The sequence below is a fragment of the Cervus elaphus genome, chromosome 12, assembly GCF_910594005.1.
Source record: "Cervus elaphus chromosome 12, mCerEla1.1, whole genome shotgun sequence".
NCBI lineage: Eukaryota > Metazoa > Chordata > Mammalia > Artiodactyla > Cervidae > Cervus > Cervus elaphus.
In genome coordinates, this window is record NC_057826.1 from 54,516,215 (window position 1) to 54,542,536 (window position 26,322).

Consider the following 26,322-nt stretch of genomic DNA (forward strand, 5'->3'; position numbering starts at 1 on the left):
GTAAAATTCATTTGCTCCAGCAAATACCAGACCACCTGACCTGCCTCTTGAGAAAGCTGTATGCAGGTCAGGAAGCAACAGTTAGAACTGGACATGCAACAACAGACTGGTTCCAAATAGGAAAAGGAGTACGTCAAGGCTGTATATTGTCACCCTGCTTATTTAACTTATATGCAGAGTACATCATGAGAAACGCTGGGCTGGATGAAGCACAAGCTGGAATCAAGATTGCCGGGAGAAATATCAATATCAATAACCTCAGATATGCAGAGGACACCACCCTTACGGCAGAAAGTGAAGAAGAATTAAAGAGCTACTACTTGATGAAAGTAAAAGAGGAGAGTGAAAAAGTTGGCTTAAAGCTCAACATTCAGAAAACTAAGATCATGGCATCCAGTCCCATGACTTCATGGCAAATAGATGTGGAAACAGTGGCTGACTTTATTTTTCTGGGCTCCAAAATCACTGCAGATGGTGATTGTAGCCATGAAATTAAAAGACGCTTACTCCTTGGAAGGAAAGTTATGACCAACCTAGATAGCATATTAAAAAGCAGAGACATTACTTTGTCAACAAAGGTCTGTCCAGCCAAGGCTGTGGTTTTCCCAGTGGTCATGTATGGATGTGAGAGTTGGACTATAAAGAAAGCTGAGCACTGAAGAATTGATGCTTTTGACCTGTGGTGTTGGAGAAGACTCTTGAGAGTCCCTTGGACTGCAAGGAGATCCAACCAGTCCATCCTAAAGGAGATCAGTCCTGGGTGTTCATTGGTAGGACTGATTTTGATGCTGCGACTCTAATACTTTGGCCACCTGATGCGAAGAGCTGACTCATTTGAAAAGACCCTGATGCTGGGAAAGATTGAGGGCAGGAGGAGAAGAGGACGACAGAGGATGAGATGGTTGGATGGCATCACCAACTCAATGGACATGGGTTTGGGTGGATTCCAGGAGTTGGTGATGGACAGGGAGGTCTGGTGTGTTGTGTTTCATGGGGTCGCAAAGAGTTGGACACAACTGAGCGACTGAACTGAACTAAAATTCATTTGATGGCCAACCTTGTCAGACAAATTCCCATGAAAGAAAAGTATCCCACTTTTAATTCTGGTATAAAATAAAATTTAAATTTTAAAGGTTTTTATAAAAGAAAACATTCATAGAAAGAATGCAAACTTAAAATGGAGGAACTTACAAAATTGCATATAATTTTAAGTTAGGAAAATGACTTCATTTCTTTAAGGAAAGGTAAAAGAGAAACAAAAATAGGAGTTGTAGATTCAATTTCTAATGGTGCTGATTATTTGTGTGTGACCTCGGGCAACTTACTTAACCACTTTTAATGCCTCATTTAAGTTTTTGTTAAAATGCCATTTACTCCGAGAGAACCTTCTGATCTCATTATCTAGTATCACACCCCATCAAACTTAGTATCTGTTATATTACTCAAATTTTTCCTTTACTATTATTTGAAATTACTTTATACGTTTGCCTACTTATTATCTCCAGACCACAGATTAAAGATCCACGAGAGTAAGGATCTTGTCTCTTTTGTTCACTGTGCTGTGCTTAGTCACTCAGTTGTGTCTGACTCTTTGCAACCCCATGGACTGTAGCCTGCCAAGTACCTCTGTCCACGGGGCTTCTCTAGGCAAGAACACTGGAGTGGGTTGTCATGCCCTCCTCCAGGGGATCTTCCCAACCCAGGGATCAAACCCAGACCTCCCGCATTGCAAGCAGATTCTGTACCATCTGAGCCTCCAGTGAAGCCCAAGAACACCGGAGTGGGTAGCCAATCCTTTCTCCAGAGGATCTTCCCGACACAGGAATTGAACTGGGGTTTCCTGCACTGCAGGCAGATTCTTTACCAGCTGAGCTACCAGGGAAGCCCCTTTTGTTCACTATTCTATGTCAAATGCCTAAAACATTGCCTGGCACTTGGAAAAGAAAGTGAAGTTGCTCAGTCGTGTCCGATTCTTTGCAACCCCATGGACTGTAGCCCACCAGGCTCCTCCATCCATTGAATTTTCTAGGCAAGAGTACTGGAGTGGGTTGCCATTTCCTTCTCCAGGGGATCTTCCCGGCCCAGGGATCAAACCCAGGTCTCCCGCATTGCGGGCAGAGCCCCCAGGGAATCCCATATAAGGTACTAGATAAATATTTGTAAAATGGATGATTCTCAGTTTCCTATCTGTAAAATGAAAATAATAACTGCTTTAACAAAGCTGTTAGAAGAATTAAAATTTAAAACTACACGTGAAAGTGTGCTGTAAACCATCAAGCAGACATACAAAAGATAAGCCAAAGGGTTAGGAGGAGGGCTACCTCAGAATACACCAAAATCTGAAAGGTATTGTCAATTATAGCAACCATAAGTACCAGTGCAACTAATTATTTTTAAATCCAAAAAGAAGGCACATACCTTTCCCTGCAGAGGGCCCTGAATAAGCTTGGGATATTTCTGTGTTGAACTATTTCCATGTCCCAGTTTCCCATAATCACCATCTCCCCAACTGAAGACTTCTCCTTCTGTAGTGAAAGCTAAAGTATGACCATCAGATCCTTTAGAAGATGAGACCTTTTTAATGGACCTGTGAGGCTCAAATGTTAACTTTTTTAAAGTAGATTGATTATTAGAGTCTCCAAGGCCTAGTCTTCCATAGCTGCCTTTACCACAAGCTCTGACAGAGCCATCTGTAGAAATGACAAAAGTGCAGTATTGTCCAGCTTCAATCTATAAACAAACAGAACGAGATATAACATGCTTCTGTAAGAATCAAAGTATAATATTAAAGTTTATCTTACCAAAGAAGCTCAAAGGAAATCTTTTAAAGTGGAAATGCATCTCCACAGAGATTAAGAAGTAAACAGAAAAATAAAGAAAATTATTAATGGCCTATTCACATTGACTTCATTGTTAATATATATTTTATCTTTTCAGGTTATCTGTCCAGTTTTGGTTCAATGAAACAACAAAGTAAAATGTTTCATTCTCCTTTAATATTACTGGTGAAGGGAAAGCAGTAAAATTTTCCTGTAATTCCTTAAGGTCCATTATAACAAGAACCATGTAATATTTATTCTAAATTCATTTGAGAGAAGCATATATTTTAATGAAAATAATAAAATAGAAAGTTCCAATTTGCCTAAAAGGTAGCTACAAAGGTAAAAAAGTGATCACAATAAGAAAATGGAATGCCAATATGGCAAAAGGAAAATTCTAATTTTTACCTAGTCTAAAATTTACTATTTCTGTTGAATATATGGTATGTCTGTTGACATTCATAATTTTTTTTAAAACTCCTGATGCAAATTTGATTTTTTAAAACTTGGAAATACTGTTAGGAAAATGAGGGACTTAAAATAAGTTTTTCTATAAAAACGCAAAAACTGACGCAGTATAGTACAGGAACAATATAGTTAAGAAAACAAGCAAGAACATTCACTAATAAAAACAAAACCCAAAAAAATCCCACCATAACATTATTTAAAGCAAACTGTGTCATCCCAATTTGTAAAGTATGCAGAGAACTCACAGTCTGAGCATCAGAGAAACTAGGAGCCAGTTTGGGTTGTAGTATTTTCTCCTGTGTGCCTTCTACCAACTGATGGCTGCTATTGCTCCCCCAAACATAAACCTCACAGGTTTCTGAAACAATGGGAGTATCACCAGTCTGAATGCTATCAGGGCTAGCACATGTTCTTGAGTAATCAGAAGCCATTCTGCAAACCTATTAAAATAAGAAACAGGCAATGAACACTTAAGACATTTTTAGTATAGATATTTTTATAGATATTCTCTGAAATTGTTGACTTTCTTTCTTCTAAAACTATCTCAACTGCTCAAATAACCTAAGAACAACACATTCAATCTTAAGCACAGATAGCTAGATTACGTACTCCTACAGAAAAAATCACTAAAAGATACTAACAAACGTGGCAAAAATGGGGAGGAGAAGACACAATCAAGCTTTTTATACCTAAATATTTTATTAATGTATAAAACAGCATTATAGAAAAACAAGTAGAAAAACTCCACCTTTAATAATCCCATCACCTTAATATATGTTACCTTTTTTTTATATATGTCCTTCCAGAGTTCTGCATATACATGTTTTTTAACAGTTATCACAGGGGATATACAAGTGATGACACAAAAGGACCATACAGAATTTTCTTTGTCTACCTAGTCTTCATAACTGAACCAACAATATTTCATCTGATGTAAAAATCACAATTTACTCAAGCATTTTCCTTTAAAAGGACATTCAGATTCTTTCTACTTATTAGTTATATAAGCCATTTTTAACAATATAGCTGCTGCTACATGTTTAATTACTTCCCTTAGTAGAGAAACTCAGAAATGGGACTATTGTATGCAAAAAATGCCAATAATCATACGATTCCTGAAAGATACCATACCAAATTGCCTTTGAAACTGGTGTTATGATATTATAAACAAAATGAGGGCTTCCCTAAAAACAATAGTGGCCCAGAGCAATTCAATACTTACACACGTATCTACACATATCTATACATGTATATATGTATATACATATACATATATATATGTACATCTCAATATATGTATATATGTACATTATCTATATAAGCTACCTACATTATCTATACATTATATACAATTGTATATACATTATCTATACATACATTATATGCATTGTATGTACATTATATACCATCTATATATACATTATCTATATATGTATATATGTATATCTATATGTATATATAGATATAGCTATATAAAAAATCATGGCTTATTTACCATTTGTGTTGAATATAATGGTAAAGTCTATTGCCATTCATAATGCTTTATAAAAATTCAGGCTTCTCCTCTCCCCTCCTCTCTCCTCAAAACCCTGCCAAAAGCACAGAACCAGGGTTGTCATCACAGTTTTCCTAACCAATGAATAGGCCTATGTGAGAGTACCAGTCTCACTGCATTCACACCAATAATTATTATGCTTTAAATTTTTTTTTGAAAACTTCATTGGGGAAAAAGAGGATGCATTCTTTTAACTTCACAGTTCCTTATCATCAACAGAACTCCCAACTATTTGCTTACCACTAACTTGCAACCATTTATTTATTAGAGCTCAGTGGATTTTTTATTGACCTGTATGAATCCCATACAATAAAGATATTATCTCTGACAACAGCAGTTGTCAATTTGTTGACTGCTTTTTAAAGCTTTTTATTTATTTTTGGTTTTGTTTTTTTCTGAATCAAGCAAAATAAAAGAGGAATCTTTAAAAACCAATGTATTATATCACCAGACCATTAAATGGGAAGGTATAATTTCAGTCAGAACCTTTAAATAGTACCCAAAAACAAGAGAATACGTGTGTCAAATAATTTTCAGTGAACATCAGGAGAGTTCTGAGAACACACAAAATGTGCATAAATAAAGGTTGCTAGTCCCTAATAAAAGATCTGAAATTCTGCTGCCAATAAAAGGATGATGGGCTCAAGCAAATTAGAACTGATCTCAAGACCTATCACAGTAGTCTCCCTTTTTCCAGTTTCACTTTTTGTGGCTTTAGTTACTGGCAGTCAGCTGCTGTCTGAAAATATTAAATGGAAAATTCCAGAAATGAATAATTCATAGATGCTAGACTGCACACTGTTCTGAGTATCATCCCATTGTCCAGCACTGCCACGCTGCATAAACTACTCACCCATCAGTCACTGCACAGCCATCTGGTAACCAGCATTCCGGTGCCTATGTTCAAGTAACCCTTGTTTTACTTAATCATGGCCCCAAAGTACAAGGGAGCTATGCTGGCAATTTGGATGTCCTCTTACTGTATCTAATTTATAAATTAAGTTTTAACATAGGTATGTATATATATAGGAAATAACATGGTATTTATAGTGTTTGGTACTATTTACAATTTCAGGCATCCACTGGGGGTCTTGGAATATATACTGCAGTGAAGTGACAGTCGCTCAGTTGTATCCAATTCTTTGCAATCCCATAGACTGTAACCAGCCAGGCTTCTCTGTCCATGGAATTCTCCAGGAAAGAATACTGGGGTGGGTTGCCATTCTCTTCTGCAGAGGATCTTCCTGACCCAGGGATCAAACCTGGGTCTCCTGCATTGCAGGCAGATTCCTCACCATCTGAGCCACAGGGGAGGCCCATTATATACTGGGTGGATTACCATTCTATAACAAGGCTTAAAAAATCATAGCCCTCCTTCTCTGACTCCCACAAAAAAGAAAGACAAGGAGAAGTTGAGGGGACAGGGAAAGAGAAGGGGAAGGGAAGGGGAGAGGGGAAGAGAGAGAGAAGGAGAGGGAAGGGGGGAAGAAAGGAAGAAGTGGAGGGAATGGGGAAAGAAGTAAAAACATTTATTCAAAAGACTTAAGAAATGTTTTTTAAAAACAACTACGGGGTGGGAAGAATTCTAGGAAGATGACAATAGCAGCAGCAATGTAGTTTTCCAAACACGGAATCACTGCACAGAACAAAAAGAAGGCAAAACTCCAAACTTATGCTTAACATTCACAATAAAACTAGACAAACATAGTTCCAGTAACTCCAAAATATGAGCAGGTGCAGACAAACCACAACCAAACACAGAATGCGCACAGTAATATATCTGTATAGGAAGAAGTCAGAGACTATCCAACAGATCTAAGAGTAAGAAAAAGGCCCAAAACAACCAACCCAGTGCTCACCAGAAAGAACAGTGAGTCAATCTAAGCAGTTGCAACTGGGAAGAAGAGCTTTGCCCTCTCTAAAAAGCAGGTAAGTAAAAAGGACCCACGAGGAGAAGTTTGAAAGAAGCTAGAGCAATCTAACTTGGTGACCTCTTGAAACCAAACGGACAAGCCAGTAGTACTCCCTTCCAGAATAGAGCCCTCATGTGAAGCAGAAACTACTGGGAGTGGAATAAAAGTTTAGCAGAATGGGAACAACAGAGAGGAAAGAGACAAGCTTAAGATAAAAGGTGGGGAGGGGAATATGCTGGAAACCACCTTATTTCTTTTTTTTATAACATTACATAAAAATAATAGAGGAAGGGAGTCTATGGATTTAGAAAAGCTACCTTGAATCTCATCCTATTCTAAAAATTTAGGAAAATAAAACAAAATTTTCATAAAAATAAGCAACAAAAAAGTACAAAGGTCAAATTCCATATGAAGCTATTATTGGGGGGAGCGGGGGAGGGAAGAGACAGAATAACATCACTACTTTTAAATAAAAGCAAGCCAGAAGAGAACTGCCCACAAGACATATCAAACTGTAACCTATTTCAAAGCCAGCTAAAGGGATTGAGAAAATGAAAAGTGAAAGAAATGCACAACTCTGAAATAGACATGTTCAAGAATAACGTGGCAGACTCAAAAAAGAATCAGACATAAAAGAAAAAACATCATTTTGGAAATTAAGAGTAAACTACAGGGAATCCAAGAGTAAATAAATACAAAAGATAATATCATAAGAGCAACAAAAGATTAAAAGGATAAAAGTTGTTTAGAAATAAAAAAGAAATGAAAAGCATATAAAAAGTATTAAAGAAAACGTTGAGAATTACTAGTTAAGCAAAGATCCAACAAATAAGCAATAGGAGTCCTAGAAGAGAATCAAATAAAAAAAGAGTAAAAATAATAGTAAAAACAATAATTTATGGAAACTTCCCTGAAATAAAAAAGGTTTCAGACTACATATTGAAATCTTCCCATCTCTGAGAATATCAACCCTGAATGGATAACATCAAGATGTATTCTAGTAAAATTACTGATCTCTAAAGAAGAGATCCTTTGGGCTTCTCAGCAAAACAAGCATGTGACTCATAAATATATGAAAGAAAATCAGATTATCTTCAGACCTCAGCAGCAAAGGTTTATGCCAGAAGAAAATGGATAAATACGTTTAACAAGTAGAAGGAAAGAAAATGTGAGCCAAAGATTTTAAGTTCTTTCTTCTGGAAAGTGACTTTTAAGTATAAAAAGCATAGCAATTAACATGTAAGAACTAAGAGAATCTTTTCCATAATTCTTTACTGAGGATTCTACTTGAGAATAAGCTTCAGACAACTAAAAAGAATAGAGAGACACTAAGAGAAACTGGCAGTGAGCATTAAAGATGTAGTTATTTATAGAACTCATACTAAGTGAGGGTTATAACGTAGAGTTATGCATGCTATAAGTATGTACGTATAATACAACTACAAAAAATGGGGAAATCATATGTAAACAGCATGTTTTAGTAAACATACGATGGTAGTATTTGTCTTATTTTAGGATTACTCTGTGTGTCGCACTATGTGACCAAAATAAATAATTACAGAATATTCTAATTCTACATCCCTGTACCTTGAAAACCGATGTTCTTACTTTGAAAGAAAGGAGATATAACTGTAATATAGAAAAGGGTAAGTATAAATTCTATAGCCCCAAAATTAAAAATATCAACTAAAGAGGTATACTATTAGCTTTAAATACTCGCACACATGTACACACACAGACACACACACACACGCAAACTTCCTGGCTCTACTGTAAGGGCCTAGAAAAATAACACTGACACAGTAGTGATGACCATGATTGTGATCCTGAAATACTATTTTCCACCAAAAGAAACCAGGGCTTATGGAGAAATAGCTAACGAGCTGCAAATCCAGATCAAGAAATGTGTAAGATGAGTCCATCTTGAGTTCAGGACAATTTGAAGGGTCAGTTAGCAAGGAAGCTATCAAAGATTATTAGGTCCATGTCAAAAGAACTTGGGAACCACCCTGAAGAGACTATTACCCTGAAAGACTGCTGGCCAAAGATAAAATAGTACGAGCTTCACTACAGATGATAATTCAATGAAGTAAAACTTGAATAGGTTTAAATCTGAGTTTGTAATAGTATTTTGCAAGTGAAATCAACTGGTCAAGCTTGAAGGATGACAGAAGACCAGTTCATTAAAGTGAAAACCAGTAAATAAAAATTGGTGTTAAAAATTTTTTTTAAAAAGCAAATGGGAGAATCAAACATTTATTCTGCTTTTCCTATTTGAATTGTCGCAAGGTAACCAAATAGTCAATAAGGGAATCATCTCTTCATGAAAACCCAGATGACATGATCCTCTACATAGAAAACCCTAAAGACTCTACCAGAAAATTACTAGAGCTAATCAATGAATATAGTAAAGTTGCAGGATATAAAATTAACGCACAGAAATCCCTTGCATTCCTATATACTAACAATGAAAAAACAGAAAGAGAAATTAAAGAAACAATACCATTCACCATTGCAACAAAAAGAATAAAATACTTAGGAGTATATCTACCTAAAGAAACAAAAGACCTATACATAGAAAACTATAAAACACTGATGAAAGAAATCAAAGAGGACACAAACAGATGGAGAAACATACCGTGTTCATGGATTGGAAGAATCAATATTGTCAAAATGGCTATTCTACCTAAAGCAATCTATAGATTCAATGCAATCCCTATCAAGTTACCAACGGTATTTTTCACAGAACTAGAACAAATAATTTCACAATTTGTATGGAAATACAAAAAACCTCGAATAGCCAAAGTAATCTTGAGAAAGAAGAATGGAACTGGAGGAATCAACCTGCCTGACTTCAGACTCTACTACAAAGCCACAGTCATCAAGACAGTATGGTACTGGCACAAAGACAGAAATATAGATCAATGGAACAGAATAGAAAGCCCAGAGATAAATCCACGAACCTATGGACACCTTATCTTTGACAAAGGAGGCAAGGATATACAATGGAAAAAAGACAACCTCTTTAACAAGTGGTGCTGGGAAAACTGGTCAACCACTTGTAAAAGAATGAAACTAGAACACTTTCTAACACCATACACAAAAATAAACTCAAAATGGGTTAAAGATCTAAATTTAAGACCAGAAACTATAAAACTCCTAGAGGAGAACATAGGCAAAACACTCTCCGACATAAATCACAGCAAGATCCTCTATGACCCACCTCCCAGAATATTGGAAATAAAAGCAAAACTAAACAAATGGGACCTAATGAAACTTAAAAGCTTTTGCACAACAAAGGAAACTATAAGTAAGGTGAAAAGACAGCCCTCAGATTGGGAGAAAATAATAGCAAATGAAGCAACAGACAAAGGATTAATCTCAAAAATATACAAGCAACTCCTGCAGCTCAATTCCAGAAAAATAAATGACCCAATCAAAAAATGGGCCAAAGAACTAAACAGACATTTCTCCAAAGAAGACATACAGATGGCTAACAAACACATGAAAAGATGCTCCACATCAGTCATTATCAGAGAAATGCAAATCAAAACCACAATGAGGTACCATTACACGCCAGTCAGGATGGCTGCTATCCAAAAGTCTACAAGCAATAAATGCTGGAGAGGGTGTGGAGAAAAGGGAACCCTCTTACACTGTTGGTGGGAATGCAAACTAGTACAGCCGCTATGGAAAACAGTGTGGAGATTTCTTAAAAAACTGGAAATAGAACTGCCATATGACCCAGCAATACCACTTCTGGGCATACACACCAAGGAAACCAGATCTGAAAGAGACACATGCACCCCAATGTTCATCGCAGCACTGTTTATAATAGCCAGGACATGGAAGCAACCTAGATGCCCATCAGCAGATGAATGGATAAGGAAGCTGTGGTACATATACACCATGGAATATTACTCAGCCATTAAAAAGAATTCATTTGAATCAGTCCTAATGAGATGGATGAAACTGGAGCCCCTTATACAGAGTGAAGTAAGCCAGAAAGATAAAGAACATTACAGCATACTAACACATATATATGGAATTTAGAAAGATGGTAACGATAACCCTATATGCAAAACAGAAAAAGAGACACAGAGATACAGAACAGACTCTTGAACTCTGTGGGAGAATGTGAGGGTGGGATATTTCAAAAGAACAGCATGTATACTATCTATGGTGAAACAGATCACCAGCCCAGGTGGGATGCATGAGACAAGTGCTCGGGCCTGGTGCACTGGGAAGACCCAGAGGAATCGGGTGGAGAGGGAGGTGGGAGGGGGGATCGGGATGGGGAATACGTGTAAATCTATGGCTGATTCATATCAATGTATGACAAAAAAAAAAAAAAGCAAATGGGAGAATCAAACATTTATTCTGCTTTTCCTATTTGAATTGTCACAAGGTAACCAAATAGTCAATAAGGGAATCATCTCTTCATGAAAACATTCCAACTAACAACTGAAAGATGAAAGATATAATTAGAATACTACCATTTTGCAACCAAGCACCAACAAATTAATAGATCTGATTATTAAGAATTCAGGGTTGCTAGTACTACAAAAAGAGACAACCAAATGAAAGATCACAACACCATGTATGGTCCTGCCAAAGGGATCAAACCTGAAACAGATCAAATCTCTAGATTCACCTGTCAAAATACAGGAAATACATAGGAACTGTATTTTGAGTAATCAATTAACAAAATCCAGATGGTAGGAAATCCTACAACCTAAAAAGTCCAGGTTCCTGAACAAATACATTGAAGAAAAAGATATACATACGATTTTTTTTTTTAAGTAGACAAGACTGAACTATAGTGTCTAGATTTTTTTTTTAAGTAGACAAGACTGAACTATAGTGTCTAGGGATGCACACAACTATAAAGAAATGCAAGGAAGTGACTACTCTTATACTCTTAGAGTCAGGATAGTGGTTCTTTAGAGGAGGAGGAAAGGGATAATGACCAGGACATGAAAGGGTTTCAAGAGTTGCTGGTAAAGTTTTATTTCTTTCCTGAGCACAGATTAAAAGGCTATTTGTTTCATAATAATTCCATTAAGGCATTTATGTTTCTTATCTGTTTTAATAATAAATTTTTAAATTAAAAAAATGCACATTATACGAAGTCCAAAATGAATAAAAGGGTATGCATTGACAAATATGTCTCCCTCCCACCCCTTATACAACACCTCAGCTCCACTTTCTAGAAGCAACCAATCATTGACACCACTTTTTTTTGCATCCTTTCCAGAGACGGAATTGAATTACTTTTAAGGGATAAACAGAAGCGTTTTAAGACAAACTAACTTTTCTTTTTTCTTCTTTAATTTTTATTGGAGTATAGTTGATTTCCAATGCTGTGTTAGTTTCAGATGTACAGCAAAGTGAATCTGTGATACATATACATCTATCCACTCCTTTTTGGACTCTTTTCCCACATAGGCCGTTAGAGTACTGAGTAGAGTTCCCTGAGCTATATAGTCAGTCCTTATAAGTTATTTATTTTATATCTAGTAGTGTGTATATGTCAATCACAACCTTCCAGTTTATCCTTGACAAGGCAACTTTTAATTTATGATTATTTAAAGCCATGATTTTTACATACCTCTTCAAAGAGACACAAAGCTGCCTCATAGAGGGAGCACAAGCCATCGGATGTTCTGGTTGGTTCCCTCCACTGACTCCGATCAGCAGATGAACCCTGTAATTAAGACATTGTGGAATACAGTTTGGTAAGGAGAGAGACATATATTAAAATCACTTAAACTGTCCACAAAACATTTAAAGAACTGTTTATATAATTATGTGCTTTAAGATAAAATCCTAACATTACATCATGAAACCAACTTTTAAGTGTTGTAAGAGAGGTGGCTATAGAGTGAAGCAGTAAATTAAGTACCAATCCCTCACTGATTATCTTATTAAACAGTGATTTGTTCTAAGGGTCACAGGTTTAACACAGAAACAGTCGAAGAGGCAGAATTTTGCCAATTACACACTCTCTGGGTGACCAATATTTAATAAATGAAGTGAAGTGAAAGTCGCTTGGTCATGTCTGACTCTTTGCATCCCCATGGACTGTAGCCCTCCATGCTCCTCTATCCATGGGATTTCCCAGGCAAGAATACTGGACTTCCCTGGGGCTGCCTTGTTCACTTGCTCCACGAATAAAGCAGCATACAGCCATAACTGATGATCCTGACCAGAACAGCAGTTAAGTCTGTTCCTCCTTAGTGTTGGCATAACAAAGGTCCCACAAGTCAGTTCATAGCTGAGGAATCACAGCTCCTCTCTGGGACTAACAGCCTAATGTAATTGTTCACTTGAGTCTCCATATATAAACACCTTACAGGCATCTCAAATAAACATATTCAAAACTAAATTGCCTATCTAACATTTCCCCCACATTCACCCAAACCAGTTCCTCCTATGCAACTCCTCCACAAAATGACCCAATGGTTATGACCAGAAATCACTCTTTTACTGAAAACTCATAAATCAGAGTGAACTTTACCTCCACTGTTCCCTTAAATTCCTATATTCTTAAATCTTTACATCACAAATATCAAGTTCCTTCTCTGATTTATTAATCCTATAATTGTAAAATTTTCATTGGTGTCTTTATTTCAAAAGCTGTTGTTTATAAAAATACATTCTACATGATCACCTGGTAAATATACCATAGAAAAGTATATCCTCTACTGTAGAAGGGCTTTGGGCCTACGTGCTCTGTAAGATCCCATTCAACTCCAGGATTATATGATTTTATCAATTCAAGGTATTTTAATTAACATGATTCCTAGGTAATGAAAGAAATGATACTGGCTATTTAATTTACTGCCAGGTCATCAGGTGCTAAGCTACTGCTACCAATTTTTCCTCTTAATCTTAAGGTGGTACTTCTGGAATTTTAATGTAAACATGAATTATCTGGAAATTGTTAAAATGCAGATTCCAATTCAGTAAATATAGGTGGGGGCCTTAGATTCCGCATTTCTAACAAGCTTCCAGTGACACCAATGCTGCTGTCTGAGGCTCACACTTCAAATAGTAAGGCTTTAGAGAGCCACTTGCAGGTCTCAGAGTCATATCAGAAGTTGACTGTTCAAAATTACCTACACATAAGGTGTGGCTATACCAGAAAATACTATGAGGTACAGCCTCTCCAAATTCCAAAATTAGCAGTGTAGAACCTCTGGGAAAAACACAATTGAAATCTGTGACTCCATTCTTTAAAGGTCATCTCTACTGATCACCAAACCAAAAGCAGATGAGAAACAACAGCTTACTATACATTCTTGGGAGCTGGTACCAGGACTATAATAATTGATTTTCTTATGCCTGTTTACAGTATAAAGGAAAACACTGAAAACAGCATTAGGTTTTCAGTAACAGACCTGTGTTTAAATCCATGCTTCATCACTTATGGGCAATGTGACTTAAGGATTAGTTTCCTTATCCTTTAACAGGAATAACGCCTCTTTTATTTAGGGCTGTTGGGGATAACAACTGAAATTATGCATAGAACATCTTTAGCACAGTTCTTAATACATAGAAAGAACTCAAAACTAGAAGCAGTAATTGTCATTATTTTGTATGACGTACACAGAGAAAGAATAGAAAACACAGGAAGTCTTTAATATATTTTTGCACCAAACCAATTTTTTTAAAAAATTCTTCAAAATCTGTCTGCAGTGACTGTCGTTGATTTCTGTTCTCCCCAAAAAATCAGTATTAAGTGTGAGACTAATCCCTCCCCAGTCAATTAGGATTAAAGACATCTCTAAAACCCATTTTGTATAGAATTCTTAATGTGTTTTGTAAATATACTACATAACAGAAAAAGAGGGCTACATCTAGGCATTTTTCATTTTGGAAAATAAAGCATGTTAAGTGTGTAACAATTTACACACTGCTAACAGGAAGTTCAAAGGTCTAAAGATACAGGGGAAATTAAAATAACAAAAATATGTGGTTTTACAGGTCTTCATTAAATTCCCTTTCTCTTATTTACCTGCCATCATAGTATCTTTTCGTTTTTTTCCCACCTGTCTTTTTATTAATAAGATAATCAGACAAGAACATTAAGACTTGATGGACTATATTTCCTTATGTTCTTGCTATCTGGTTTTATTCTTCTTCCAATTGTTTCAGTGACTCCCCACTGCCTACAGAATTAAGCTCAAAACCCCACAGCCTGGGATACATGGCCCCACCCAGCTTGTCAGCCTTAGCTCATCCCATTCCACCTTGAACATTCAGAAACCTGCTCTCCCACACCTCCATCACTCTGTGAACACTAAACCTCTCACCTGAAGACTTTTTCAGCTCTCCCACTCACAAACCTCATGTTTGCAAGCAAACTCTTACTTTTCAACTAAACTGAGGCACCCTTCATTTTCAGCCTCTTCCCCTCTAGCCTTCCTCCTATGTCCCATGACCTTGTCCCTATGCAGACTTCTACTACAGTCCAGTACCATTAACATTAAATGTCTATGCATCTCTCTTTCCTTAAACTGTAAGCTAGATAAAGGCATGGCTGCTACAAAGCTTATTCATCTTTTTTTTTTTTTTCTTATTCATCTTTTTAACCCAGAGCCTAGCAATATCTGGCACACAGTAAATACCTAGTGGTGTCAAATGCCAAAGATGTCTTTATTGCTGTTTATATTTTTAGTTTATTTTTTTAGGATGTGGGGATATACAGTGACATTATTTCCCTACTCTTTATTTTAAATATAAGTTAATGATTATCTTGCACGTTTGCACTCAAACCTCTGAATTACTGCATGTGTGGGTAGTGGAGGTTAAGTAAGAATCACACATGTAAATACAATTTAAGGATGAACTCTTTTTTTTTTTTTCTTTAAGGCCTTATACCAGTTTCCCAATGACTCAGCAAGTAAACAATTCGCCAGCAAAGCAGAAGACACAAGAGATGCTGGTTTGATCCCTGGGTGGGGAAGGTACCCTGGAGAATCCATTCCAGTATTCTTGCCTGAAAAATCCCATGGACAGAAGAAACTGGTGGGCTACAGTCCAAAGGGTTGCAAAGAGCTGGACACAACTGAGTGACTAAGCATACCAGGCACTCAATTGATGGTTATGTGTCTCTCCCTCTAACTTCTATTAATAGCTTGGGGATAAGTTTTATCTCAGCTGCTCATGAAGAGAGAATCTTAACATAGTGAGAATCAGGTCAGGATGGGGTCCAGTGTACCATGAGAGGCTCTAGATACTTTATGAGTTCTCAACCAACAACAACTGATAACACTGTAAAGTGTAAGAAATATGAATTCTGGAGACCAAGAGCATCAGATCCTATCACTCACTGTGCAAGAAAGAATAATAAATACAAAGTTCAAGTTAATAACCATCTCTTTTCCCTAAAATCTATCTGAAATTTAATTAAATTCAATCTAACATAGGCCTGTGGTGACTCCCGGAGGGCCAAACTAAATCACACAAACATATAAGATTCTTCCCCAGAATATACCCAGAATTCTGACGAAAGCTATCTGGAGTATCCTAGCCCCAACAGAAAGTTATAACATAAGGGTATAGCCTAGGAGGGGAAGAAAGGAGGCCCTTTCTGCCTAGGTGAATACAACATTCTGTCCAGAAATGAAAGAAGTCAAGTGGAGAGAAAATTGGAAATCCAGCAATAAAATAAGTTTATTGTATTTTATATCTGCTTTAAGGTAGGCCTTCAGGGGGGAAAAAGTCAATCAATTTAACATAAATAGTATAAAAGCTGCACACAGTGGTCAGAGAAAAACACGGGCTTTGCCGACAGACTAGGGGTTGTAAGAACTGGTTAACACAGTGCCTGGTCCATCCGTGCTTAATTAGGAGTACACGCTGTACTTTCAGCTCTTTTGACAAATAGGTGTGTAACTTTGGATAACCGCCACAATTTCTTCATCCTTAAGATAACAGTAAATAGTATCTTCTTTACAGATTAACAAGATAATTGAATGAGACACTGCTTGTAAAAAGCACCTGGTAGGTAGCAGGCACTCAACAAAGGTTAGAGCTCTTTTTCCCTTATGCCAGGTACTGGGAAGTAGTAAGTAAAAATCCCAAAAAAATGAATGGAATAGTATACTATATGTTAATTAAATGAATATTAAAGCTCATTATATAGGTAGTAAGTATATTTAGTATGAAGATTTCTTAAGCTTATAGAGCCAATTTAAACTCACAACCAAATATGCATACAAACATTTCCAACATGCTAAAAGACAACGAAGCTAAACAGATACAGAGAAAAGCAATTTACTTTCTTTGGGCATCCTCTTCCCACTAAGGAGCAATATTGCAGGATAAGGTTTAGAGGGTAAGGTGGGGAAAACGCATCTGACTCAGGGTATTTAGAATTTTGGTTAAAAAGGAAATCCCCCAGGGGCAAGTATACAATCATATAAGTTGATTGTGCAATAATTAACATCTTTTCTTTATGACAAAGGCAATGGAAAATAAATGGGACTGTAAAATGAAGAATTAAGTAACTCCTCACAGAAATATTAACACGTGACCAAGAACAGATACATTATTTTAGGTCATCAAATGGCATCACATATTTGAAAATGGTGTAAATTTAGAGAACATTACCAGAAAGTATTAAGAATTGCAAAATAAAATGAGAAACAAAGATATGCAATACATGTTTAAATATTCAATAAGAAACCACAAGAGGCCTAAATGCCTTTCACTGCTGTTACCTCAAATCTTTCTTACTCAGATCACTGCATCTCTGGCTTTAAGTCTCTACCTTGGATAAAGATCATAGGGCCTTTCCAATATTCCAGATTCGGAGCAAAGCACCACATGCTTTCCTGTCTACATTTTATTTAACATTAAGAAATTCAAATTTTCATAGATATAATCTAGAGTCTCCAAGTACTTACTTCCAATAAAATTATTTGTAAAAAAAATGACCCAATATTTACTATTCAATTCAAACACAAACATAAGTCAGGTGAAAATATAAATACCCTGGTTTAAAAGTAAATTCAATGTAATTGTTTTTTATGAAACATTCCTGTTAATCCAAGAGCTCTCCACTTTTGGCAGGAGGGAAGACATGAAATATACACACATAATTTATAAATCATATTTTTATAAACTAAATTTGTTAAATGATATATGATAGCTGGTGATAAAGGACACCAAAAATACTGATCAATGTCACCCAACTGAAATTAAGTCAATTTATGAGTGTTTTGATCTTTATATTCCAAATTCGTATTCTTATTTCAAACTTTTATTCTGTTTTCAAAAAGCATTAAATTTCAATTTCAGAAATTCTTGAAATTGATCATATTGCACTGCATTTTACTCTTTATTCTTTAATATGGTATCCAAAGTTAGTTCCTTTATGATAATCAAGTAATTAAATTCCTTCAAGAACAAGAACATATTCATTACAGATCTAGGACGCTCAGTTCATCACTCCCCTCCATTCAGGTCTCTGCTCAAATGTCACAATTCAGCGACATTCTTGACCACATTAACTAAAATATCACACCTATCCCCTCCCCAATCTCTGCTTGAGTCCATCATTTTGCATTCCCTTTCCCTCCCTTATTTTAATTCTTAGAACTTCACACTACCTGAAATTTATATGTATTGTCTGATTCCCCCACCAGGCTGTGAGATCCAAGAAACTACATTTTTCTCTGCTGTATCCCTGGGGCCTAGAATAATACTTAGCATATTGTAAATATTTAATAAAAATTGAAAAGCTTGAAATTAGCAATTTTTTGGTCAAAAAAAGATCTCCATACTCACCAGCCAAGGCCCCTCATTTTACATTTGAGTTTGCTAAAACACAGCGAAGTTAGATGAATTTCTCAAGTTTGCAAAGGAAGCCATAAAACTTAAACTACAATCCTGACTCCTGATTCAGAAGTCTTAACATAATACCAACTAGTTTGTCCTTAAATTACATATTCACGTCAACACATATAAAGTTCTTCACTCCAAGTATGTAAAATATTTAACTAGCCTAACATCACCAGTAGAATTCTCAAATCATTCACTGTTACCACCAATTCATTAAAAGCTGAGTTGACCTTTTCCAAAATTGTTAGATAAGAATTTTAAAGCTGAGATTTATAATACATACCAAAGAACGCCTCATCTGCATTAATATAGTCATAAAGCAGTCAAAGCTGATCATTCCTTCTTGGCTTGACAGTAGTTTGCTTTTCTCCATGGAATTTACAACTGCTGAAGCCCCCAATGCCATTTCTATCCATTCAAGGAGATACCGCAAAGAACCTCGCTGAGCTGCTAAACCAAGCAGCAACTCAGAAGCTAATCTACGACCTAAAGTGTCTGCTCCAGAATTGGGAATAGTTACTCCTTTAAGAAAGGTTGTTACTTGTGATAAGCAATCCAAGCCCATAGGTGGAATCTTGCTTTCATTTGCTAAAGATAATGGTGGCAAAGAGCTCACAACTTCAATTGCAGTATGAATAACGTCATTGCAAAGACTGAGACCAGGTCCCGACACAGGCATCATCCAACTTTGTCTCAGAAGTGCAAATAATAAACTTAGACCAGTTCGAACACCCATTTCTATAAGTGCATCAGTGCTTGACCGAGGACGTTCACTAACAGAATGGACATCTGCTGAACCAGAGCTGCTCTCCGGAGAATGCTGCTGCTGTTTCACTTTGCCTTTGTCGTGGTATTTATTAGAAAGTGCATAGAAGACACGCTGGAGTACAAGCAATCGTTTTCGAAGTGCCCCAGCAAATGGGGAATCTGAACATACCATCTTTGCAAGTGCTAGCTGACTGCTAAGAAGGGCATCCAAATAGTGGTCCTGTTCATCGCTTGAAAGAGACTCCCGTTCAAAGTCTGGCAGCTGAGGTCCTTTGAGGCACAAAACTTGTTGAGGCAAAGGTACTACTTCCTTATTGCTGACCAGTTTAGAATATAAAACAGCAACCCCCTCTCTTGTAGCAATAGATTCACTGTCCTCTGTAATCCAGGAGCTGTTGAGGTGTTCAAGCCATTTCAGTTTCACTGGTGGAACCATAGTTGCCATATTGATTTACTCTTCAGCCATTAGTTCTATAAAGAGAGAAGAAAAAGCAATCAAAAACCTATGAAGATACTTCAGAAAATGCTTCTTAACTTTCATCACATATTACAATTAGTAATCTCAAACTGATGAAACACAAAGTTTGGACTTTAGTTAACAGTTATGTACCAATGTTAGTATTTTAGCTTCAATAAATGTACCATGGTTATTTAAGATGTCAATATTAGGGAGAAATGGGTGAAGGGCATATGAGAACTCTGTACTATCTCTGCAACTTTAATGTAAATCTAAAATTATCACAAAATAAAAGGTTTATTTTAAAAATCAGTGATTTATGTACCTTTTCTCTTTGGGTTCTGGTCCCACTATCAGTATAACAGTGGCTTCTACATGAAGATGGGCCCCATATTTGTATCTCCTGGCCTCTCCTCTGAATTCCAAACTTATAAATGTAACTGTCCATTTGACCTCTCCATACATAGACACCTAACAGGCATTTCAAATTAAACAAATTCAAAACTGAATTCCCAATCCAACATTTCCCCCACACCCACCCAAACCTATTCCTCTTGTGGAATTCCTCACTTCAATAAATGGCAACCCTATCCTTCCATTTCCTCTGGCTAAAAAACTTTGGGAGCCATCATTGACTGCTCCCTCTCTTATACTCCAAATTCAATTAGTCAACTCTACTCTCAAAATATAGCAACAATCGAAATAGTTCTCACACCCTTCCATTGCTAAAACTCCAGTCTAAGTCATCAACTCTTGGATCACCGAAGAAGCCTTCTTACTGGTCTCCCTGACTATATTGAGAAACCAGAGTGACTCCAAAACAGCAAGAATTTTATATATTTTGTTTACTGTTGTATTCTGGCATATGGTAAGTGCTCAGTAAGTATTTGTTGACAAAAAACACTTAAAAACTAAGTTTGCTTGGATAAAATATTCACAAGACATATATCTTGTAAAGGACTATCATCCAAGACACAATTAAGGACTCCTATAATTCAATAATAAAAAGACAACCTAATTTTTAAAATTGTCAAAGAGGATGTGAACAAAACTTCAGCAAAGATATGTGAATGGCCAAAATGCACAAGTGCTCAACATCATTATTCATCAGAAAAATGCCAGTTAAAAACATAGAGATACTAACACACATCCACAAGGATTAAAATTAATAAGGCTGACAAAATCAAAGGTTAGCACGGATGCAGAACAATCAGAACTCTCACAAACCATTTGTGGAAATGTAAAATCTGAACAGCTGCCTTAGAAAGACGTCTAGTAATTTCTTATAAAACTAATCATGCATGAGTATGTGCTAAGCTGCTTTAGTCATATCTCTTTGCAACCCCATGGACTGTAGCCTACCAGGCTCCTCTGTCCATGGAATTCTCCAGGCAAGAATACTGGAGTGGGCTGCCATGCTCTCCTCCATGGGATCTTCCAACCCAGGGATCAAACCCACGTCTCCTAAGTCTCCTGCATTGGGAGGTGGGTTGTTTACCATTAGTGCCATCTGGGAAGCCTCCAAAACTAAACATGTATTATTAGTTTGTTGATGACCCAACAATTTCTCTCCTACAAATTGACCCAGAAGAAAACACAACCATAAGAAGATTCAATGCTAAATGACAGCTGCCTCTAGAAGGTGAGGGCATGAATAAACTGGGAATGGCATGAGGTAACTTCCTAAGGTGATGGCAATATTGGATTACAAAGCTTTATGCATTTGTAAAAACATATATTTAAGATTTTACATTTCACTGCATGTAAATTTTACCTTAATAAATACTGAACTCCAGTTGATATAAATATATTATGGAGTTGATATACACATATTAAAAAAGCATATATTTGGAGGAAATATACTGATGTGAGTAATCTTGAAATACATCAAATTATAAGATGCATTGATGGGTATGTGTAAATATATGTATATATATATACACATACACACATACATATGGATAAGCTATATGACAAAACAAGTATAATAAAGTATTAATGAAAGAACCTCAGTGTTGAGTATATATGCCTATTCATTTTTAAGTCTTTCAACTTTGCTGTATGTTTGAAAATTTTCATCATAAAACGTTGCAAGGGAGTGGAGACTAACTCCCGCCTTTCAAGCAAGTCCCCAGGACGGTAGTCATGACAGTGATAGAGAAAGATCCTCATATACTGAGGGGCATTTTATTTTCAAGATAAAGATAATAATAAAAAAAAAAAAGATAAAGATAGATCTTAAAGAGCGAGCTCCAGTGATAGATAAGCCAGGCTAATTAAAAGGAGTTTCCTGTTTCTAAACACATCCTGTCAAATTCTAAATATAAAATCTAATGGTACTTCCCTTTTCAAGCTTATAATTACTATGCTTTATTTATCTTCACTAGATACTTGGAAAGTATATACTTAGGAGAGGGAAAATAAAACCATAAGCCTCCTTACACTTTATTCAGCAAAGTATTAACCTAAACATTGTGCAGAGGATATAAAAGTACCTTACTTACCTCCATCCCTGTGAGCCACAGGTAATTTTTCTCTTTTTAATTTTGCTAGTTTGATTGCTATAAAGGACTATGTCACTGCTCTAATTTGAATCTCCCAGATTACTAACATCTGGGAAATGCTTATTTGCGTCCTTCTAGTCACATATTTTTCTACTGGGTTATTTTTCCTGTCAATTTGTAAAAAGTTTTTGCATTTTATCATTGTTTTCAACACTGCAAATATTTCTTCTAAATCCACCTTTTGCATATACACACATCTTTTCTTTTATAGCTCCTGCTTTCCATTCTTGGTTAAAGGAGCATCCCAACATCACCATGCTCTTACACATGACTTATAGATTATCCAGATATTCACCTGGATTTTCTTGAGGTCTATTTTTATGTTTTTACACATGAGTCTTTACATGAATTTTACATTCATCTTGCATTTTAATAAGCTCTATATGGTATAAAATTGGATTCCAATTTTATTGTTTCCATGTAGATGGCTAATTATGCCACTACCATTTATGAAGTAATCCAGGACTTACAAAACAGCTGAGGACAGTGGCATTACATAATTATCTCCCCAAATTTCTTCCCAAACAGTAAGGAAAAATTAAATTCTACACAAAACTACACCTACAGCATAATTTGAAGATACATTATGACAAAATTGCAAATTAACTGTAAAAAAAAAGAAACAGTGTCAATCCCAACGCACAAACTCTCACCTCAAAACAGCCACAAGGCTTTGGACAAGCAAAAGCAGACTACGAAAATCTGTAGAAGACAGAGAAGAGCAAGGATAGCGAAGGAGCCTAAAAAATGATCTGGAATGACTGCCAGAAAGGTTAAATCCACACTAAATCTGAAAACACAGAACAAGTGTCCAGAACACAAACTACAAGAAAGAAATTTCAAAGTACATTTAAAGGGTCAGGAATGATTTAAAGGAGCAGGTACAATTTTAAATGACAGGTATGATTTATGTGAGTAATCCTTGAAATGCAGAGAGGAGAAAAAGCAAAAAAGACGAAAGAAGATTTCTTTGGCAACTGGATGGTAAAGGGTAAAAGAAAAAAAGTAGGAGTGAATATTTAGGGTTCTGCAAGACAAAAGAGAACCATAAAACTGGAGATATAACAAAGCTTCCTCTCAAACAAAAGAAACAAATGACACACACACACACACACACACACACACACACACAAATTCTTCAAAGTACTTGGACTTTGCTGTATAGACAGAAGGGGGTTCCATTCAGCAATAGTGTTGCAGACATAGAGAACAGGCTTGTGGACACGGTGGGAGGAGGAGATGGCGGGATAAATGAGAGTAGCTCTGAAACACAAACATTACCATATGTAAGAAACAGATAAGCGAGTGGGAAGCTGCTGTGTAACACAGGGAGCTCAATCCCGTGCTCTGCGACAACCTAGAGGGTGGGATGGGGTGGGGGGCAGGACGGAGGTATTATGTATAAGAGGGAGGGGACATATGTATACTTACGGCTAATTCATGTTCTATGGCAGAAGCTAACACAACATTGCAAAGCAGTTATTCTCTAATTAAAAATTTAAAAAGAGCGTGCCATTAAATTAGGAATATTATTTTCTTAAAAGCCCAATACTGTAAAAATAACAAGAAAAAAGTCCACAAAGAACTACTACAGAAAATCAGGAAAGTTCATATACATCAACTAAGGGAAATCTTCCTGATAAAAAGAAAGCATAAAACAATAAAAGTTAACAATTCAAACAAAACTAAACACATTTAAACATTTGAGGATATAAAAAATCTTGATTCAGAAATTAGAAAAATAAAATAAAAAAAGACCACATAAATAAAAGTTTTTGAAAAGGTAAGGGACAAGGAGAGAAGGCTGAGTGCTGAAGAATTGATGCTTTCGAACTGCAGTGCTGGAGAAGACTCTTGACAGTCCCTTGGACAGCAAGGAGATCAAACCAGTCAATCCTAAAGGAAATCAATCGTGAATATTCATTGAAAGGACTGATGCTGTAGCTCCAATACCTTGGCCACTTAATACGAGTGAGCCGACTCATTCGAAGACACTAAAGCTGGGAAAGATAGAAGGCAGGAGGAGAAGGGGACAACAGAGGATTAGAGGGTTGGATGGCATCACCAACTCAATGGACATGAGTTTGACTGAATTCCGGGAGATGATGAAGGGCAGGGAGGCCTGGCGTGCTGCAGTTTATGGTGTCACAAAGAGTCGGACACAACTTAGCAACTGAACAACAAGAAAGAAACGGAAGAAAAAGACAAAATTCTTGGAAATGAAGAATGAATTATAAAGTGTCCAAGGAAGAGTAGACACAAATAATAAGTTAGCAAGGGCAAAGACAACTAAGGGGTGCGGGTGGGGGAAACAACTATGAGAATTAAAATCTCTCTCTCACACACACACAAATTAGTGAAAGCAGTGGAAACAGAAGAGAAGCAAATAAGGGCAACTATTTGTACTACTGGACTACCTAAAAAAGCAAAACAAAACAAACAAAAAAACAGCTGATTTTAAAGCTACCAGCCAAGAAAACTTGCCAGAAATAGAAAAATATCTGAATCAACACAATAAGGGCTCACAGATACCTAGGAAATTAACCAAGAACAATCAACTCTAATACTTTGGCCTTGTAAAATTGAAAGATGTAGGTAAAATCCTCAAGACCTCCAGGCAAAAAGATCAAATTAAAACTTAAGGCGAAAGAGTCAGACTGGCATTGGACATTTTTAAACCAATCAAATAAATAGCATTTCAACAGCTTTTATAAAGCAAAAACCATGGGGGTTACAAGGAAACAGAAACACAAATAATGGGAGACTTGAATATATCAATACCATTCCCTGTACAAGATGGATCAAGTGGACAAAATTATTTAAGGAAATAGAAAACCTAAACCAACAAAATAATTTACTCTTTTGCCATTAACAGGATCTACTTCTGAATTCTCTATTTTGGTCTACTTGCCATTCTTACGCCAACAGTGACTTGATTACAATAGCTTTATAAATGTTCTGATGGGGTAAAGCATGTCCCTAACCTCTAAGATTATTGTATTCAATTACATGCTACCTCTCTCAACAGAGCACATTCTAATTTGAACTTCATTAAATATATTTTCATGATAATTTGTCCACTCAAAAACATAATATGCCTTTCTATTTGATCCAATCTTATTTTACATTTTCTCCATATAGGTCCTATGCCTTTCTTGATAAAGTGTTTAAGTATTTTTGATTTTGTGCTAGTATGAATGGAATTTTCCAATTTCCTTCTCTGGATTATTACTGCTATCCAGTGATATTCTTATACTTTTCCAAATTATGCAAGGACAGAGATGAATCAAAGAAATGCAAAACATATAACAAAGGGACAAAAAATGAAAAAAGCAAAGAAGTATTAAAAGATAAAACAGAAAAAAAAGTCTGCAGTAAGACTAAGCATATCTACTACATCACTATCAGCAAAACCCATCTATTTAAACGAAAGACATGGGACTTTTCAACATGGCGGAGGAGTAAGATGGAAAGACCATATTCCTCCCCAGAAACACATCAAATTTACATCTGCATGTGAAACAGCTCCTACAGAATGCTGGCAGCAGACCACTGGTTTCCAAAAAGGCAAGCCAATCTCCTCAGAATGAGGCAGGGCAAAAAATAAAGATAAGGAAGAGACAAAGGATTTTGAGACAGGGACCTGCACCCTAGGGACAGAGTTGTGAAGGAGAAAAAGTCTCCACACTCTCAGGAACCCTCTCATGGGTCTCCACACTCTCAGGAACCCTCTCATGGGCGGGGGGGGGGGGGGGGGGGGGGGCGGTGAGTTTCAGAATCTCAGAGAGGAGCACAGCAACAAGTGCTTGGGAGGCAAAATGGAAAGAATTCATCACAGAGGTCGATGTAAAACAGTACTTCCCAGCACGCCCGCGGAAGTGAATGGGGACTGGGTGCTGAGGTTCAGGCTTCAGGGGTTGGACCC

General features: G+C 36.5%; 1 protein-coding gene across 13 annotated transcripts in view; it reads right to left on the reverse strand.

The window, feature by feature from the left end:
• The window catches only part of HERC1 (HECT and RLD domain containing E3 ubiquitin protein ligase family member 1), a 203,953-nt gene that overhangs the window by 137,623 nt on the left and 40,008 nt on the right, over positions 1-26,322 (reverse strand). For all 13 annotated transcript variants that reach the window (XM_043918891.1, XM_043918896.1, XM_043918893.1 and 10 more), the window contains 4 exons: positions 18,892-19,847; positions 12,367-12,462; positions 3,533-3,727; positions 2,419-2,730 (listed from right to left, as the gene is read on the reverse strand). In XM_043918891.1, the coding sequence (XP_043774826.1) occupies positions 2,419-2,730; positions 3,533-3,727; positions 12,367-12,462; positions 18,892-19,821 (1,533 nt within the window). In that variant the 5' untranslated portion in view covers positions 19,822-19,847. The remainder of the gene's footprint in view (positions 1-2,418; positions 2,731-3,532; positions 3,728-12,366; positions 12,463-18,891; positions 19,848-26,322) is intronic.